The following is a 19,179-nucleotide window of genomic DNA, read 5'->3' on the forward strand; positions in this document are numbered from 1 at the left end:
AGAAGAGAAGAGGGAAGAAAACTTTCGATTGATGCAGGTAATGCAAATAGAGAGAGCCATATGGCATCGTTTTTAATAGTTCAATAATTTAAATGAAATTTTTAAATAATTCAATGACTAAATTATAATTTTTTTAATTAAATAACCAAAATAAAAAATTTACCTATAATTTAATAACTAATAATATAATTTACCTATGATTACCTACTCAAGAAGAAGTACTACTAATCATCATCCGAAAGCCTCCAATTATTAAAAAAATATTTAACATTCGTACATAACCTCTGAATATTTCTTCAAATGAATTATTATATGGCTGGGAGGTAACATCAGCTCAACAGGTGGCCATTAATAAGGCAGGGACGTCTTTTAAGACTTAGTTTAATTGCTTTTGTGGTATAAAATATTCTAATTTTGAAATGGTATAAATCCCCCTCATTCTTAAAACTATTCATATATGCTATTTTTTAGGAGAATATTCAAAACGATTTGTAAATAGGAGGACAATTCAATACACTCGAATTTAAATATTCCTTCATTGATAATAATATTTATGCCAATCGAGTTAATAGTAATTTATATATTATCACTATTTGTAAAAAATAGTGACAAATAATTTTTTAATATATAAATAAATAAAATTATTTCATACATTATTTACATTTTTCAAAGAGAGACAAATACTTTCTATAATACAGTAAAAAATTATTAAACAATAAATGAGTACATCCTTATGTTATTTTACATGTGAGCTTTTTGTCAAAGTCAACCAATTTTACTGTTTTCTTTTGCAATTCGCTATGTTTAACCTAATTCTCAATTAGAATATTTCATGAGTTAGAATAGCATTGAGTAAAAATTCTAGAGCCTTTATTTCTTTTATCTAAACTTCATTCCTATTAATGTATAAATTCATTTTATTGATTTTTTAAATTAAAAAGTTTACATTTGTTATGGTATTTACTATTCCTAACCCACAACACGAATGGATTCAGGTCGGGTTCTACGTGGTTTGCATATCGAGCTCGCATGATATTGAATGTTCGTAGGAGGGACACTTACACCCTCTTGCGAGATCACATGTGAGATTGAAATTGCATAAGCACATGTTAAATCTAAAGTAAGATATATATTGATATGCATGGAGCCTACTTAAATATCACATCAATGAACAATAATTATATCATATAAAAAATACAATTCCACCCACATAAAGGATACTCAAAAATACTCAACAATATATTCATGTTTTTATATTAAAATTAAATAAAAATTAAGTAAATTGTAATTCAAGTTAGATTAAGTCAAAATAAAAGCAATAATTTATTACTAAATAAAAATTCATGTAAAGTCAAATTAAAATTATATTTTATTTTTGCTTTAAATATTTTATTTTTCATTTAGTTTTACAAGTGTGACATTACTTAGCATAAACAAAATAAGTACTGTAAATTGCATTGATTAATTCCATTTTGTGCAAAGAAATAATTATTAATTATTGTAAACTCTCTTTCTTTATTTGAGTGATCCTTATCTCATTGTGAAATTACTATAAGACTGCTTCACTGTGTTTTTCTTTAAGCAAAGGAAGTTTGAAAATCTGATGTTTGACATTAGTAGGAAAACAGAAGTGCACATTTAACTGCTACCATTGACTTCTATTTTAAAATGGATTAAATCAATCTAACCTAAATCTGTGAATAGGTTAGATCGAGTTTTAACAAAATTCTAGACTTATTTAATAGGCCTTATCTCAATTTAAAAAATAGACCTGAGTTTTTATTTAAAATTGGCCCAAGTTATAGATGATAAGCCCGGGTCTAGCACGACCTGACCTGATAGAAATTTTTTTATTTTATTTATATATATAATACATTAAAAATATTGAAAACATTCAAATAAATGTTTCCCAAAAAATTAAAAATAAATTTTAAAAAAAACTTTATACTTAAATAACACAAGAATAAGTGCAACTCTACAATATCCAAACAATAACAATAAAATAGTGATAACATAACAGTGAAACAACAACAAAATAGTGGAAAAAAAAAACAATAACAAAACAATGAGAAAATAAAAGTATTTTTTTTACAAATTTAAGCCAAACTCAGGACAAAAAAATCTTACTTGAGACTCAATCTATTTTTTAAACGAATTTTATTTTTTGTTCAAACTTTTTTATAAGTCCATATTTTTACCCAAATTTTTTTTTACATTTTGAGTGGAGATTTGGGCCACGCAGAGCGGTACGACCCATAAAAATAAATTCTCTATGCCAACACATTGAAATATCCACTTCTCCACTTAGTTGTCAATAGAAATTTCCATAAATTAAACGAGTGAACTTCTTTTCTTCTACGTTTTGAATTGATCTATTTATAGATCCGTCTGAATTGGGTAAAGCTTAAAAGAAGATAAAATTTGAGAATAGTCCCTGTACTTATGATTTGTATGAATTTTATCCTTTTACTTTTACACCATGTTTGGTTGGGTGTATTGGCTATGCCAATACACCCCTAATCGGTGGGCCCCACTAATCCCTCTTTATTCCGTCGTTTGGTTCAATGTATTGCTAATACGCGTGTAATACATTACTTTTCTAATCGGTGAAAACCACCGATTTCTAATCCCTCTCTTTTGCCCAGATTAGATGCCTCTTCAGTTTCCCCTCCCTGTTTTACCCTCTGCCTCAACCCGAGTCCAACTCCATTTTCTTCTTCACTTTCAACCCAGATCAAATCTGCCTCTATTTCTAAAACTAAAGAGAACCCTTTTTCTTCTTCACCATCTTTCATCTTTGTATCAATCTTTTCCCTTTCGATTTTCTTAAATTCTGTGGTTTCAATCTTTGATGCTTTCAGTTCAAAAGATCGGGTGGGGACGGTGCTCCAGTTACAAGTGCTCTCACTTGCTCTGCTCTTCTTGCTTTACTCTGCTTTGGGTCTTTTAAATAATAAGAAAGGTTCATACTTTTGGCCTGATCCTGTTCTTGAATTAGTTCTGCTTTTAGCTTTTGTTGAAGAATTTTTGTTGTATTACTTGCAAAGAAAGGATACAAGTGGGATTGAGAATAGATATTTTGATCCTTTATGTGTTCCCATAGCAATTTGTGTGGTTTCAACAATGTTAGAATTGAGATCTAACAGGTCCATTTACTCGAAATTGGTACGAGGTATTGGGTTGATTTTACACGGAACATGGTTTGTGCAAATGGGATTTTCATTTTACACTAATTTGATGGTTCATGGATGTAGCTTACATGAAAAAAGTAGAGGGAATTATACTATTAAATGCAGAAGTCACCTTGATTATCATAGAGCAAGGTTTATTGCCACATTGCAATTCAATTGCCATCTTGCTTTGCTTGTGGTTCTGGTTGTTGGGATGTTATCGCTTATTGGCAAAAGAAACAGTGTTGTTGTTGGTGCTTCAGGGGATGGTTTGCGGTATAAGCCATTAGGGGCTGAAATACAGCTAATGGATAGTAATGGGGGGAATTTCACTTTGGATTCCGATGATGATCTCGATAGTGGGATTAAAGAAGAAGATGGTTTGGTGAAAGAGAAGTCGGCTGTTGTGGAATTGGGTGGTAATGGCCATGCTTCACATGCCTGAGGTAAACATTTAGTGGTTTCTTTCGGATAGCTGGCTGAAAAGCATTGTAATTTTATTCTTTTGTAATGATATTAGTTAATAAGTGATGATTGACTTTGCATAAACTAAAATATACCCGTTTGTTTGTTGTTTTGGTCAATGAGATTTGAGTTCTATTTCGTGTTCTATCTGATTTTGATTCTCGTATGTTAATGCAGTTTTCGAGTTTAAAAATTGTATTGAGTGGTTGCCTATATCATAGTATTTGACATGATTGTAATTCCTTTGGATAGTTGAACCTTTTCCAATATCTAGTCATACTTTGGATAGTTAAATGGCATTCGGCACTTGTATATATTTGGAGAGTCATACTTCATAGTTCATGCCCATATTTGAATGATGTTTATATTTTAAAAACTTCTAAATAATGTTTATTTTGCACTGGTTTGTCATACTGGTCGGGTATTTGTTCTATTCTCATTTCCTGACAATTAAGTATTTAAGTCGTATCTGCTCTCAGTAGGATGGCTATCTTATGTAGAACAAATCGGGATGCTCATCTTGCAGTTCTTTTTCTTTTCCCTCTATATTCCACTGTTCTTTTATTTCCAAATAAATGGCATTTACTTTGTTGCAATTAACTCGCAGATAACTAAGCAAATTCAGGCTGTTAACGAGGTTTACAAGTTTCACAATCTTCCCGAGTTCTATAAGGGCTGTGCCGTTATAATTAATTGCCAAGTCTAATCAATACTTCATAAAATGCAGAGCAATGATCTTATTCTTTGACATTGACCCAAATACCCAACAGGTATGCTATGCCTTTACTTTCTACATCATTACATCTATTCTAACAAAGAAATTGTTTGGGATTAAGCTTTGGGTTGTGTTGGCTATCACTAGAGCTTCTGGATTGTTAAAGCAATTGCTGGTTTTGATTAATTACATCTATGGTCTGTCCAATAGGAGGATTGAATTGCTTTGCACGTCATCAAGGTCTTTTCTTTTAGAGTTTCTAGTTTGCTTGAGCTTAAAATGTGGATGTGTTTTAGTAGCATTTTGTCTTTATATGTTTCTTACAAAAGTTCCTCTTATGTGCCTTTTACTTTTGTGAATCATGAGGATATTGATGGAACTTGAGCTTCAGTTTAGGTTTCTAGATTGGAATGTTTCTCCTTGTATTAGGGCTGTTAATACCACCCTGTGTTTATCTCAAAGCTAAAGATACGAGGTGTCAAACTACATTTCTTTCTGCTTTCATTTAAATGGGGCCTGCTTGTTACTGCTGCCATTACTGTATTGAAAACCTTGTTTCTATAGGAAGTCTCCAATGATACCGTAATGTTGTTACTGAATATTATTGCAGTGAGTGTTGGAGCATTTCGGAATTAGTTCGTTTGATTAGTGCTTTTTTTTTGCCTCATATTTTGTGTAGATAGCTGTTCTGACTTGCTTGAGCATCATATGTTTCATGTATGTTGAGTGCATTCGTTCAGTCCCTATATTGTGAGCCAAAAATTGGAGGTTATGCTATTTCACTGCTGCTGCTGTTGGCGCTGCTAACTATGAATTCTATTTTTATCTTGAAAACAGGTTGTGGTGGTTGATCCAGAGGCGTATACCTATGACGATGAGGTGCTAAAGAAAGCTGAAGCTATGGGCAAGCCAGGTCTTGTGGAGATATATGCCAAAGAAGACAGTTTCATCTTTACAGTTGAATCCACTGGTGCGATCAAAGCTTCTCAGTTGGTTCTTAATGCTATAGAAATCTTGAAACAGAAGCTGGATGCAGTTCGCCTGTCTGAGGATACTGTGGAAGCTGATGATCAGTTTGGTGAACTAGGTGCCCATATGCAAGGAGGATGATCTGCTTGTAATTAAGAACTAGCCATTGACATTTGTAGGTTTCAGAAAAGGCGTGTTTACATCTAACTAACTACCTTTTGTTTAAAACTCTTGAGATATTTTGGGTAGAACAGACTACTTGTTTTCCTCGATGAAAATTGTCAGCTATATGCCATCTGTTTTAAACTTAAAAGCCAGCAAAGCATGGACTGGCAAATCTTACTTGTTTTGAACCGATACAGTTGAAACTAAATTTTACTTAATTTATGTAAATCTTGGCGGTCCAAGAATTCTCTTATCAACTTAAACATGAAACAAGCCAAAATAATACAATGACGCGTTTAATAATCGTCTTCCTTGGCACGTATATTTGGAACTCGGATTGAGTGTTTATGCAGATTATAATTCTCAAGTTATATTTTGATTTTAGTAAATTCATATAAGAACATTTTATTATTAAGAATTTTATGAAATTATATATCATTATTAAATTATATTTAATATTAATTATTTTAAATTGTATAAATTCATATAAGAAAATTTATTATCAAGAATTTTATGAAATTATATATTATTATTAAATTATATGTAATAATAATTATTTTAAATTATACAAATTCATATAAGATAATTTATTAGTTATAATTATTTTAAATTTTATTAAATCATATATTTTAATTAAAATATATTTAATATTAATTATTTCAAATTATCTTTTATAGCATCATATATTATGATTTGAGTAAATTCATATAAGAATATTAATTATTAAGAATTTTATTAAATTATATATTTTAATTATAATATATTTAATAATAATTATGTTAATTTATATTTTATAGTATCATATATTATGATTTGAGTAAATTCATATAAGAATATTGATTATTAAGAATTTTATTAAATTATATATTTTAATTAAAATATATTTAATAATAATTATGTTTAAATATGATTAAATTATTTATTATTGATAATAATAATATTATTAAAATTTAAATAACAATAACAATAATCATTTACCAAAACAAATTTATGCTAAGGGTATTCTAGTCATTTTAGTTTTTTCCATTATGCTATTACACCTCTATTCCATTCAACCAAACACAAGATTACTATTACGCCTCTATTCCATTACATTCAACCAAACAGTGGATTAGCTATTACACCTCTAATCCAATACACCTCTAATCCAATACAGCGAACCAAACGCACCCTTCGTTACTTAAAATTGATTTCTCTACTTTTCAGTTTACTCATTTTTAGTCCTCCGTTAACTTTTTTCATTAACTTTATTAAAATTAGGTACAATAACAAAATTAACCCCTCAACTTTTACCACTTTTCTCAAATTGACCCTATTCTACTTATTATTGCTTTAACTATTAAATCTTTAAAAAATTATCAAAAAAGTTATAAAATTTCGCCAACAAATTAAATATAGAATAAAAAATAAAACTTACTACGAAAGATTTTACTTGGCCAACAACATATTGATTTAGTGGCAATAGTATTATGTTGTGGGCATGAGAAGTTGGTTCAATCTGAAGCAACCCCATCTCCTACCCTCACTTTTATATATATATATATAAATTAACTTGTAGTTCTCATTTAACAACAATAAGTATTGTATATATTATGTAATTTAAATTATAAATCATTAAATTTAACCTTAATTTTTAAATATTTCATGAACTTTGGATCTAATCAAATTTCATCATTTAACTTTAATTATTAACAACTGAAATAACTTATACTAACACTGCTAAATTCTTTTAACAAAATAATTGAATACACATTCAAGCTTTGCATGTTTTTAACATGTAAATAAATTAACACCTAATCCGAAATTTAAATAAATTTTTAGGTTTATATTTTAAAGTTCGCTTAGGTGACAAGACAAAGTTTCAGGTTTGTTAAAGCTTTTTCTTTTCACTCGACGGGCAATATTAGGATAAATATTAGATTAACATTAGAGGTTAACGTTGGATTAATATTAGGTAAAATTAATAGAATATGATTTAGGTGATTATTATACATGATTTAAAATTAAATAATATGATAAATAAAAAAATTAAAAATTAAAATGAAAAACAAATTCAGAAATGAAGTAGGAGTTAGAGTTGGTGAGAATTTGAATTTGGAAATAAATATGATTTTTTTAAAGGGACATTTGAAATATATACATATTATTTTGTTGAAAATCTCTTTCATTTTTTTTTTCTGTTTGCATGTTGTTATTTTATTGAGCATAAAGAAAAAAAAGTTCTTCAATATTTTTTTTTGAAAATCAGAAACAATAATTAAAAAATTATAATTTTCACAAAAATCGAAAAATAATATTCAATAAAAATGACTCTGGGTTTCAAGACCCTCGCACCAAATAAGGTTGTGAGTATTGAGAAATCAAATGAAACCATGCAAAAAAAGAAGAAGAAGGACACAAAGACTTTCTTTCTTTTCTTCTTTCGGGGTTTTGATTTTTAGAAAAAAAGGAAGAGTGAATGTTTTGTTTGTTGGGTTCAGTACGAGAGTTGAGGGAATAAAAAAAGAAGAAAGTAGGAAGAATTTAAAGAGGAGGATTTTTTTTCACAGGGACAGATTTTGAACAAATAAAAGTAGAAAGATTAAATCTGCACAAATCAAAAAGTACAAGCATTATTCTCAGAAATTAACCTAAAAAAATCATGATTAGGTAAACCAAAATCATAACAAGATGGGGTTTAGGGTATCATGGAAGATGATGGAGATTGTGTTGGAGAATCTTTAGTGATAGAAGTTCCATACTGTACAAAGTCTCAAAAGGTTGATCTTATTTGGGTTCCAATTTCTTAGAATCTTCTGGTCTGCCTAGACCACCTTGATTGACTTGGTGGACTTTATGGGGTGTAAAAGAAATTCTAATATATGGGCTAATTATGGAGCTTGACTATCAACCTTTCGCAACAACTAACAGGTGCCGGGCTTTCACGGTGTAAAGTATATAGATGAATTTTTTAAGTTTGGGTTCCATTTGTTTTGAAAAATTGTGCTAAATAAGTTATTTTTAATTAAAATTTTTTATTTTTTATAAGTATTTTTAAAAAGGAGATGCTAAAATTTTTTGTTTTTCCTCTACTAAAACCTTTATCAAAAGTAATTTTGGTGCTTAATTAAAAATATGTTAAAATAATTAATTAAAAATAAAAAAATAATTTTTAAAAATATGTGTTAATATCTAATCTAATTACAAATATTTAATAGTTATATTCAATTATTTAAAATATAGTTTATATATTCTAATTAAATTTTATAAATAATTAATATTTATTGCTTAAAAATATTTAAAAGTTTATATTTCATATATTAAAATATTAACAACGAGTTATAATAAATTATTTCTTATATTTTTACTAAAATATAATAATATTAACTAATTTAAATATAATTTAAATACGTATTTGTTACTTAATAATACCATGTCTAAAATGGATATTTTATTTTTCAAAAGTATTTTTTGACAGCAATGTTAAATACTTAAATATTAAACTAAGCTTTTTTCAAACATTTTAGAAACACTTCTCAAAAGCAATGCTAAACAAGCCAGAAAATACAATGCCTGAAAATGGGTTTGGCAATGTTAATTAATAAAATACAATGCCGGATATATTATGTTATAAAAATATTATATTAATTAACATTACTTTTAACATATATAATTAATATAATATTTTTATAACATAATATATCCGGACAAGATCGAGTTCGAGCCAAAAAATAGTGCCCAATGCTTGACCCATATAAAAAGCGGACCTTAAATTTACCTAAATCCATTTTTAGGCATTGTATTTTATCCAAACCTCCTAATTTTTCAAATGAACTTTCGGGCTTGAATGAATGACCTGACCCATAAACAAGTCTAACAAGAACTAAATATCAAAACTTTGCTCAAATATAACCATAATCCTCTCAAACCACCCATTCTAACATAAATTAAAAGATTTTTAATGGGTGACGTGCTAACCACAGGTCCTTACTAAATAAATTAAAAGTATAAAAACTTGGTCTTATCTTGTACAATGTTGATAACCATGCCTTTTTTGAACCTAGCCCTCTCTTAAAATAATCCCTCAAATGGCAATTCACCTTCTTTTAGGACTAGTTTGACATTTTTGTTAAATTGGTCCTAACTCGAGATATAAAGATTCCAATGGCATGATTCTTGATGCATAGGAAAGACAACATCTAGCTCTACAAGTCGTATGAAGAGAGGCTGGCTTGAATCCAGTGGAATCAAACACCAAATTTTGATATAAAAACTCAAATTTTTTTGTCTCTTGACATGGTATTTGAATTCGGCCATGAATGCATGATTTACAAAGTGATTTGTAATGGTATCTAGAACTGTTAATCCACCTGGTCACTCAACCTGACCTCAAAGCTCCCCTAAAAAGCTCCCCTAAAAAGTGAGAATGTTTGAGTAAAAATATAGGTTTGAAAACTGGGCTTGGGCAAAAAAAAAAAAGTCTGTTTCAAGCCTCGAGTAAGTCATTTTTTGCCCGACCCGAATTCACAAAAAGATAAAAAAATACTATTTTTTGCTATTTTCTCTCTGTTTCGCTACCATTTCAATATTATGTTACTGTTATTTTGTTATTATTGTTTGGATATTGTACACCATTTGTTTTATTGTTAATTTTGTTATTATTTTAGAATCATTTAGTTGCTAAATTGCATCTTAATATTATTTAAGTATACATATTTTTTAAATTTTATTTTTAAGTTGTTGGAAAATATTTGTTTTAATGTTATTAGTATTTTTGATGTATTATATATATTTAAAATTATATTAAAAAATCAATACGGGCGAGCTGGGCTAGGCTGGGCTTGGGTAAAATTTTAAGCCCATTTTTGGACTGGGCCTAACAAATGAGCCTAAGATTTTAGTTATACACGACCCGGCCCATGAACACCTCTAGCGGGATCGCATCAAATAACAAAATAGTTTAGATTTCTTAATTCATAATTATTGAATCAAAATTTCATTTGGTTTTTCTATCAACCTTTTTATAAATAAATCTGTTACATAATTTTATTTTTAATCGAAACGATCTATTATTAAAAAAAACTCAATAAAAGTCAGAAAAGGAAATTCGAATATTTAAGCAAATAATTTTATCATTAGATGCATGGTGAAGGCAGTCCATTTTTGTTGTAATGTCATTTTCAAGCTTTTAATTGGGACTAAAGATGTTTGACTTAATTCATTGCCACCATTTTTGATCACTTTGTACTCCATCATCCGCTGTCAAATATCAACTTAAATACACAATCTTGGGCCTTTCTTCTTTTAGCTTAATTTTCAATATTATCCATCACATTTTATATAACACAAAATATATCTTATATGATAAAAATAAAAATAATATAGATATAATAATACAAGTATATCGAAATTATATTAAATAAATACATAAATATATTACAATTATGTATGATGGTGACACTTAAAAATACATAAACTTAAAAAAAAAAAAAGAACACGACAACAAAAATATTGAAATATAGAGAAGAAAACATAATGGGAAACAGGTTGGCTGGGGAATGCAGCTCAGGTACACCTTTTTCTCGATTGCTCCAGTCCTCTTGATGAGGTACATCACAGCTGGGGCACTCCTTTTTTTTCCTATTAAGAAAACTTCAAAATAAAATAATTATTAAAAGGATAAATTACACTGAAATTATTTAAGGGATAATATAACGTTGAACTTGATAACTTATACCTATTTGGTACTTAAACTTTTTTTTAAACTTAACTCATATTTAAATTTAAAAACTGTAAGTTAATTTGGTGTTTTTTTACACCGTTAAAATACGTTGATGTCATCACATGCTATATTGCTATTAGTCGTCAGTGACACACCAACGTATTTTAACAGTTTTAATCAAGTACCTAAAAAAATATCAAGGTGGCTTACGATTTTCAAGTTCAACTACCGATTAGGTAAAAAAAAAGTACTAAATAAGTATAAATTGTCAAGTTTAGGTACTTTAGGACATATTATCCCATTATTTAACTATTTATTGATAAATTTAACTCTTATCACCAAATTGTGAAAAATTATAAAATATTTACTAATGTTATCAATTTGTAATGCTTTGATTACTTGTCCGTTAATTGTTATTAACTCTTTAACAAAATGATGTCATGGCACATTAACTCAATACTATATAAGATTAATACTTAATTTTCCTCGAACTATAACTAAAATATCAATTTGATACTTAATTATAATTTTTAATTTTTTTATAATTTCAAAAGGGAAAACATTACGAATCTTCAAATATTTTAAGAATTTTTTGTATTTTATAAAAAAAATTCTAAAAGCATGAGATTGATATTTTAATTGTCAAAAATAGGTTTTAACATGTCATGACATCGTTCATTTAATAGGTTAACCACAATTAATATGTAAACGATCAAAACTGCACAAAGCAATAAAATTAATTATTAATTTATAACTTTTTTATAATTCAATGAGAAAAAAGAAACTCGCTAATAATTAGATAATCAAAACATTATAAATCGATAAAATTTGTGACTATTTAGTAATTTTTATCTAACTTTTATTAATTTTTAATAATTTTATTTACAATTAATTAAGTTTTGTATCATCTATCTTTATTCAATTAGTTGAAATATATTTTATTTGAAAGCTTTGATGATGATGATGAGTAATCAATACTCCATAGGTCGTTGCTAGTCCTTGCCTTCATTATTAGGAGACAGAATAAAAGAACAACATTATCTCATACAACAGTCCTTTCATTGTGGATTTATGTACTTCCTACTTATGGGATCCAAATTAATTTCCTTTCTTGGGTTCTCCTTATATATTTTTTCATAAATTAAATATTAAATAAATTAATCAATCGTGTTATCTTTCTATTTATAAATTAGAAAATAACCTTTAAACATTTATAAAAAATAATATATATAATCAAAACTATTTAAATTAAACCAAGCTTAATATTTTTGAAGTTAAATCTTTTTATGAATTTATTACTTTTTAAAATAAGGGATAAGAGATTATTTTAAGAATCGAATAAAAATTAATATTAACAAAAAATTTAAATACAAGTCTTTTTACTCCTTTCAAATTTTATAAAATTATTAAATATTTAGAATTTTTTTGTGATTGACAATTGATTTTAAGTTGTCCTGTCAAAAAACGTTGAGCAAAACTTCCACGTGGAAGCATAAAAAGGCCAGAGGCACAGAGCTCTCCCATTAAATCCACGTGTCGATGCATGTGCTGTGGTGACTCACAACCACGAACTCTTACTTACGTGTTCACTGGAGATTTTGATCCTCCACGTGGCAAAGTAATGATGGATAATCTTTTATGCAAAATGTTTTTTACTCTTTTTTTCGAAAAAAAAATGTGAGTTTCCAGAATAAATAAATAAATCAACATTTAGTTCCATAAGTTTTTATAATTTTTTAATTTGCTGAATTTAATAACTTTTCTTAAATTTAATTCTGAAATTGTCAAGTTATGTTATTACTTAATTTTTTTAAAATTTTTTTATAAAAAAATTATAAAATTTAAGTAATGATATAGCATAACATTAGAGTGTTTTGTCATCAAATTAACTACATTTGAGAAAAGTAACCGAATTTAAGGACTAATATTGACAAAAAATTAGGGACTAAGTTAAAAAAATAAGTTTAAGGACTCACTTTATTCTAAGTAAAACAAATGGATAAAATATGCTGTAAGTTCCTATACTCTTCTTAAATTTAGAATTTAGTCATTGTACTTTTATTTTTAAGAATTTAGTTCTTTTAATTGTCAAACTTCAAAATTATAGTCCAATCGTTAATGCCATTAAAATTTTTTTGCTAAATTTATTTATGTAACATTTTAAAATTAAAAAAATTCACTCGGTAGTAATGTAATTAAAAATAATTACGTTATAATAAACCTAGATTTAACAAAATAATCTTAACAATACTAAACAGTTTTACCTGAATCTTAAAATTTAAAAAATAAAAAATTATTCTAAATATAAAAATATAGAAGCTAAATTGATTATAATTTTGGAAAGAGTAAAGGACCTGTAAAACATTTTTAACCAAAATAAAAATCTAAATTTCAAAAGATGAAAAAGAAAAACACACTTCCACTGAGTCAGAGTAACTGCCTGTTCCTCACGTTCAAGTCCTTATCACGTGACTTGCCCTGAATTGGGCGGCACCGCCCTTTTTTTAAATTTCAGCATGGCCTTTAATTTTGTGCAAAATCAAGCTGCCAAAAAAACAGAACTGATATTTATAATTCATGCTTCTGCTTTGTTTTTATGGACAAAATTACCCTTCTTTTGTATAAAACAATCAAACTTTTCCCATGAAAGGTAATACAACCTAGTCAGCTACATATACGTCTTTTCATTCTAAATTCAATTAACGGTTTTTTTTTTCCTCCAAGAAAAGTAGGTTGATTCTTGCCGATTAGACTGGATGAGTTATTTGTTATTGAAGATTTGTTCAAAATTAAAAAAGATTTTGATCAAGCCCGAAAAATAAATTTGGATAAAAAATTATACTTGCTTAAAATATATAATGCGCTCAATATTAAATATTCAAGGTACAATCTAGTCCAAGTCAGTTCGTTTTTAAGTTTATAATACTTTATATTATATTTTTTTATATATTATGTAATTTAGAACACATTAAAAAAATAAATCTATACTAAATATATAATACTACTCTAATGTAAACATTAAAATAATGTTAAGATGACTATATAACAAATTTCAATAAATAAAAAACATATAAAATTATTAAATATTAAAACAATATAATATAAAATATGTATTTAAAAAATTAAAAAATAATATGGGCGAATCTAATGGATTTGGATTAGTTTTTTATAAATATGGGTGGATTTGGGTAAATTTTTAAACCTGTATCTCGGCCCGGGTTGAGTTTGGACAAGCGTAAAATATGTTAATATTAGATTTAGGCTTGACTCGATCTATGAACAACTCTATTGCCAAACAATGGCACTAAAAATATTTATAAAATAATTTAATTATTATAAAAATATTGGGTAAATTGCATTTAAGGTTACTGAATCATTAGTAAATTTATACTTTGATCATTTAACTCCATAAAATCACAAAATGGCTATTGAATTATTTAAAACTTTACACTTTAATAACTCAACTTCAAAAAATTACGATATGATCACAACTCAAAAAATTTTATTTAAATCATTGAGCTATTAAACCGAGCGATTAATGTAATCATTAGTTAATTATTTATCATAAATAATATATATATATGAGCACATAATCTTTCACGTGGCATTAAAAAAATGCTCTAGGTGCCTTTTTTTTATTATAATCATTTAATGAATTAAAACTAACTTCTTTTCTCTGAATATATTAAATTGAACGTAAAAACGTTTCTCGAAAAACATAAAACATAATAATTTAGGTTAAATTAATTCACTAAATTACGTAGCTAATAAATTATATATATGATAAATATATATTTATTAAGAATTTAGTAATTAAGTGATTTAAATAAAAAATTTAAAATAATTTAAAATTTAAGATTTTAAAGACTATTTAATAATAAAAATGGTGAAAAGGCAAAAATAACATGTGTCGAAAATTCATTAATGAACTGTAAGCCTTTCGGTGTTAAAAGTATGAGATTTGTATTTTAATTTTATTAATATTATAATTAGGGAAAAAGAGAAGAGAAAAATATAAATAAAAAGGGGGCACGTGGCTGGTGATGGTGAACTAACCATCCCACTCAAACAAAGACATACAGATGGTCACCAAATATGTCCTTTTGGGGGCAAACCATCTTTTTCTTTTTAACATTATTTTCTGTCCCCTTATGTTCAAACCCACATATTAGCCACTCATCTTTCCTTTGCATTGCATTTACAGTTCTACCCTTCTATTCTCACTAGATTTTTTTTTTAATTTATCTAATTAACCTTGGAATACGACTTAATAATTCAGGGTAGTGATCAGGGGTAGATTTAGAGGTTGGCAGGGGCCAAGTCTCTTAAAATGATAGTTTTTTTTATTTAATTTTTTATAATTTATAAAATTTCAATATTAATAATTTTATTGTATTTTTATTATTTATTTTTAATTAAATAAAAATAAAAATTTAATTATTTTAAAATTATATCAAAGTAAAATAAATTTAAATTCTAATTGATTATATTTCACTTCAAATAAAATTAGAGTATATTAGAAAAATAATATCCACAATTGGCTACATTCCATGAGCCTAATGTTTTGTTACTAATATAAATTCAATTAAACGATAACATGCATTACGAGAGCACTTACCTAAAGTTCGAGGATTTAAAACTGAAAGCTTTGTTTGCTATGATCTCCACTATCGATGGAGGAGGCTTTTATTGAGTGAGCAATGAGTACAATGGATTGGAATCTTCGTCAACAATTAATGATTATGGTACAATAAGGATATCATTCATTATCAGAGCTTATAAATGATATTTCATTTAGGGTTATTTTAGATAGACATTTGTCTTTTAACATAGAACGTTTTTTTTTTCTTCACATTATATTATTTAATTTTATTGTCATTGCTATTTTTATTCTAATCGGAGATAAATATACCGTCCATTCAAATTAAGTCTTAATTAAAACTTGTTTAGCATCGTGTACGTATTAACCTTAAAACTTGACTAGTGTGTTTTTCGTCTTATCATTAGGTGATTATTGAAAAAAAAAAGAAAAAGAAGGAGATGAGTTCAAAGCTAAGAAAAAAAAAAAAAATGAAAACAATGTGGACCAAAATATGTTTTATGTGTATTTTAATGTTTACATATATTTTACATTTTAATTATCTTGTCTTAATCTTCATGTTGTAGTGTTACATATAAACAAATAATTTTATTAATTATCTTTATGGTGCTTTAAGGTTGTTTTTGATAAATTATTAAAAAAAATTATTTCGTTAAAAACGAAAATTTTTAACATTTAATATTTTAAATATGTTTGATAATCATTTTAATTTTTTACTTAATATAAAAGGAGGTATTTGGTAAATAGAGTTTTGAGCTTTTTAGCTAATTTGGGCAAAATTGAAGGATTAAGTAGTTAAACCCTCTAATTGTAGTGTTTGATGAATAGAGTTTTGCAAGAACTTGTTGAGCTAAAAACTCCAAAACAAAAAACGCTTGGGTGGGCTACTTTTTGCAACAACTGATTGGGAATGAGATATGTGGAAGACATATTTGACCATACTTGCTCAAAAATTATTCTTTTTATCATATGCTCACAAACCTAATAGGGGTGCCAAGATATTTGTGGCCTCAATTCTCCCATTTTCATTTTCACCTCCAAGGTCCAAAGTAAATCTAAAAAAAAAAAAATTCCACCGTGAATCTACAAAACCATTCATCCTTGAATATTTATGCACTCTTAATTTATTTTCAATTTACTTGTGTAAAATGATTTATTATGCAACTTTACATTAATTGAAATATGCTACTTGACAAATTAATTCAGAGTGTGACATAATTATCACTAATTTACATAATAAGAACATGACATAATTATCACTGAGAATATAGTTTACAATTATATTGATACACTATTAATATTTATTAATTTCCACAAGGTTAATATTTGTAAGTAACAAAAGAAATTTGTTTATTTAAAATTTCAAAAACATTTACTAATTAATTTCCATAATGGATGTTTTAAATCCTTGGTAATAGTGTTTTATTTCAATAATTTCACCAAATAAAAATTAAAGTATTATAAACAAATAAATACCTAACAATAAAATGTACGATGCCCTTACTTGTCTTTTTACACGTATCAACTAAGTTTTACCAAACACTTTTAAATAAATAGTTAATAGAATCAATTGGTCAAACTAGCCACTGCTACCAGCCAATTGCCAAACAGGGCCAAAATTCTTAACAAAAAGGTGTTCAATAAGATACGTAAGTAGGTGGCTACTTATCACTTAATGTAGAAAATATTAAGTTATTTTATTTTATTAAAATATTGAAATAGATTATTTTAAAAAGCTATTAAAAATAATATAGATTAAAATAAAAAAAGAATTATATTTTAAAAATCAATGCTTACATCAAACAATATAATTATATTCGAATACTTATATTTACTAATTTACCAAAGAATTTTCTAATATAAATTCAACACTTATATACTCTAGTAGTAAAAATTCAGTACTCTTAACTTTTTAGCGCTTAAATTTTTAGTTTATCAAACAGTTATCCAAACTATTTGGTTTGGGAAAAAATTGTCTTGATTTTTACTTTGCTCTTTAATTAGTATTCAATTATAGACAATCATAATAATTTTAATCTTATATTTAATCAAATAATATTTTATTATATTAATTAATTAAAATTTCATAAAAAAAATAGAAATTCCAGAGTAAGTGGGGATTGTATTATACATATATTTTACAATTTAGTCCACATAAATAATTACATTGAAAACAATATTTTTATATATTCTCAAATTAATTAAACGACAAAAACATGAGCATTGATGACGTGGGTGATGATAGCAAAAATGATAATAAGAAAATCTATACCTATATATTAAAATAGGGCTCAAAAGAATTTTCCTCCTGCCGACACATGGCACACACTCATCGTTTTATTAATCATTTTATAAAAGTGATTAATTTTCAGTTTTGGTACTTCTAATATGCTTAATTTTGCAATTTAATCTTTATACTTTAATTTCTAACATAATTTCATCTCTATATTTTTATAATGTAATTAATTAGGTTAAATAGTTAATATCATTAAATTTTCAATTAAATGTTATGTGGCTATATATAATTTGAGAGTAGATTTATAAATTTAAAAAATAGAGGGATTAAATTCTTGAAAATAAAAGTAGAAGGACTTAATTTCAAATGTACGAAGTGTAGAGACTTAGAGTCATGGTTGTTTGAATCAGTTGGGATATCGGTCTGGAGAGAGGCATTAGACTAGTTGATCTGCAAACCAGCATTGATAGGTTGAACCAAACTAAAAAACCGATTGAACTGGGTTTTTTTTAAATATTTTTATTTTTGAATAATTTATCTAATCAAACTATACATACTAGTGGTCTGATCATCACTACCCCGATTTTAAAAATCTTGCTTAGAGTATATTTTAATTTTCAAAATTTTACTCTCTGTAATTTAATATAAACAAAGAGAAGTGAAAAAACCAATATATAATTATAATTTTCAAGGTGTTGTCACCATCGCATATATGTACACATTCGGACATACTTTAGTTTACATTAAAGAGAGAAAGGGGAGAGCCAATAAATTAATTTTAATTTAAAGTATGGTTTTTAACCTAAATTTATTTATTAGATATGTTGCAATTATCACTTTATTCATTTATACAATCGAATGATTGATTTAATGCAACTATTAATTTGTTTATAATTATGCTCATTTATTCTTGTTGAGGAGAGATTAAAATTATTTTGAGAGAAATTTACGAAGTGTCATTCGTCAAGAGCTAATGAAGTTTTTAATAAATTTGGTATTTTACTTGAGATGTTTGTTTTTAATTTTATTCTCGAATTTTGTCTCTTAATTCTATCGAAAGTCTTGAAAGGTTCATAAAGTGAAAACTATTGCCATATAAGAGCATGGTTCATATAATCAAATATTTCCACTAAAAGCAAAATTCTCATATTTTATTAG

At 26.7% G+C, this 19,179-nt stretch overlaps 2 protein-coding genes across 2 annotated transcripts; both read left to right on the forward strand.

The window, feature by feature from the left end:
* The first annotated feature begins 312 nt into the window (after window positions 1-312).
* Window positions 313-3,615, forward strand: LOC121203341 (uncharacterized). Its single transcript, XM_041095648.1, has 3 exons — window positions 313-323; window positions 2,862-3,146; window positions 3,255-3,615. Exons 1-3 carry the CDS (start codon window positions 313-315, stop codon window positions 3,613-3,615), a joined length of 657 nt encoding a protein of 218 aa, XP_040951582.1.
* A 640-nt stretch (window positions 3,616-4,255) lies between these two features.
* On the forward strand, window positions 4,256-5,672 carry LOC107925579 (DNA-directed RNA polymerases II, IV and V subunit 3-like). Its single transcript, XM_016856293.2, has 3 exons — window positions 4,256-4,272; window positions 4,363-4,405; window positions 5,188-5,672. Exons 2-3 carry the CDS (start codon window positions 4,367-4,369, stop codon window positions 5,458-5,460), a joined length of 312 nt encoding a protein of 103 aa, XP_016711782.2. The 5' UTR covers window positions 4,256-4,272; window positions 4,363-4,366; the 3' UTR covers window positions 5,461-5,672.
* Window positions 5,673-19,179: the final 13,507 nt, after the last annotated feature.

Source organism: Gossypium hirsutum, chromosome A01, assembly GCF_007990345.1.
Source record: "Gossypium hirsutum isolate 1008001.06 chromosome A01, Gossypium_hirsutum_v2.1, whole genome shotgun sequence".
Lineage (NCBI taxonomy): Eukaryota > Viridiplantae > Streptophyta > Magnoliopsida > Malvales > Malvaceae > Gossypium > Gossypium hirsutum.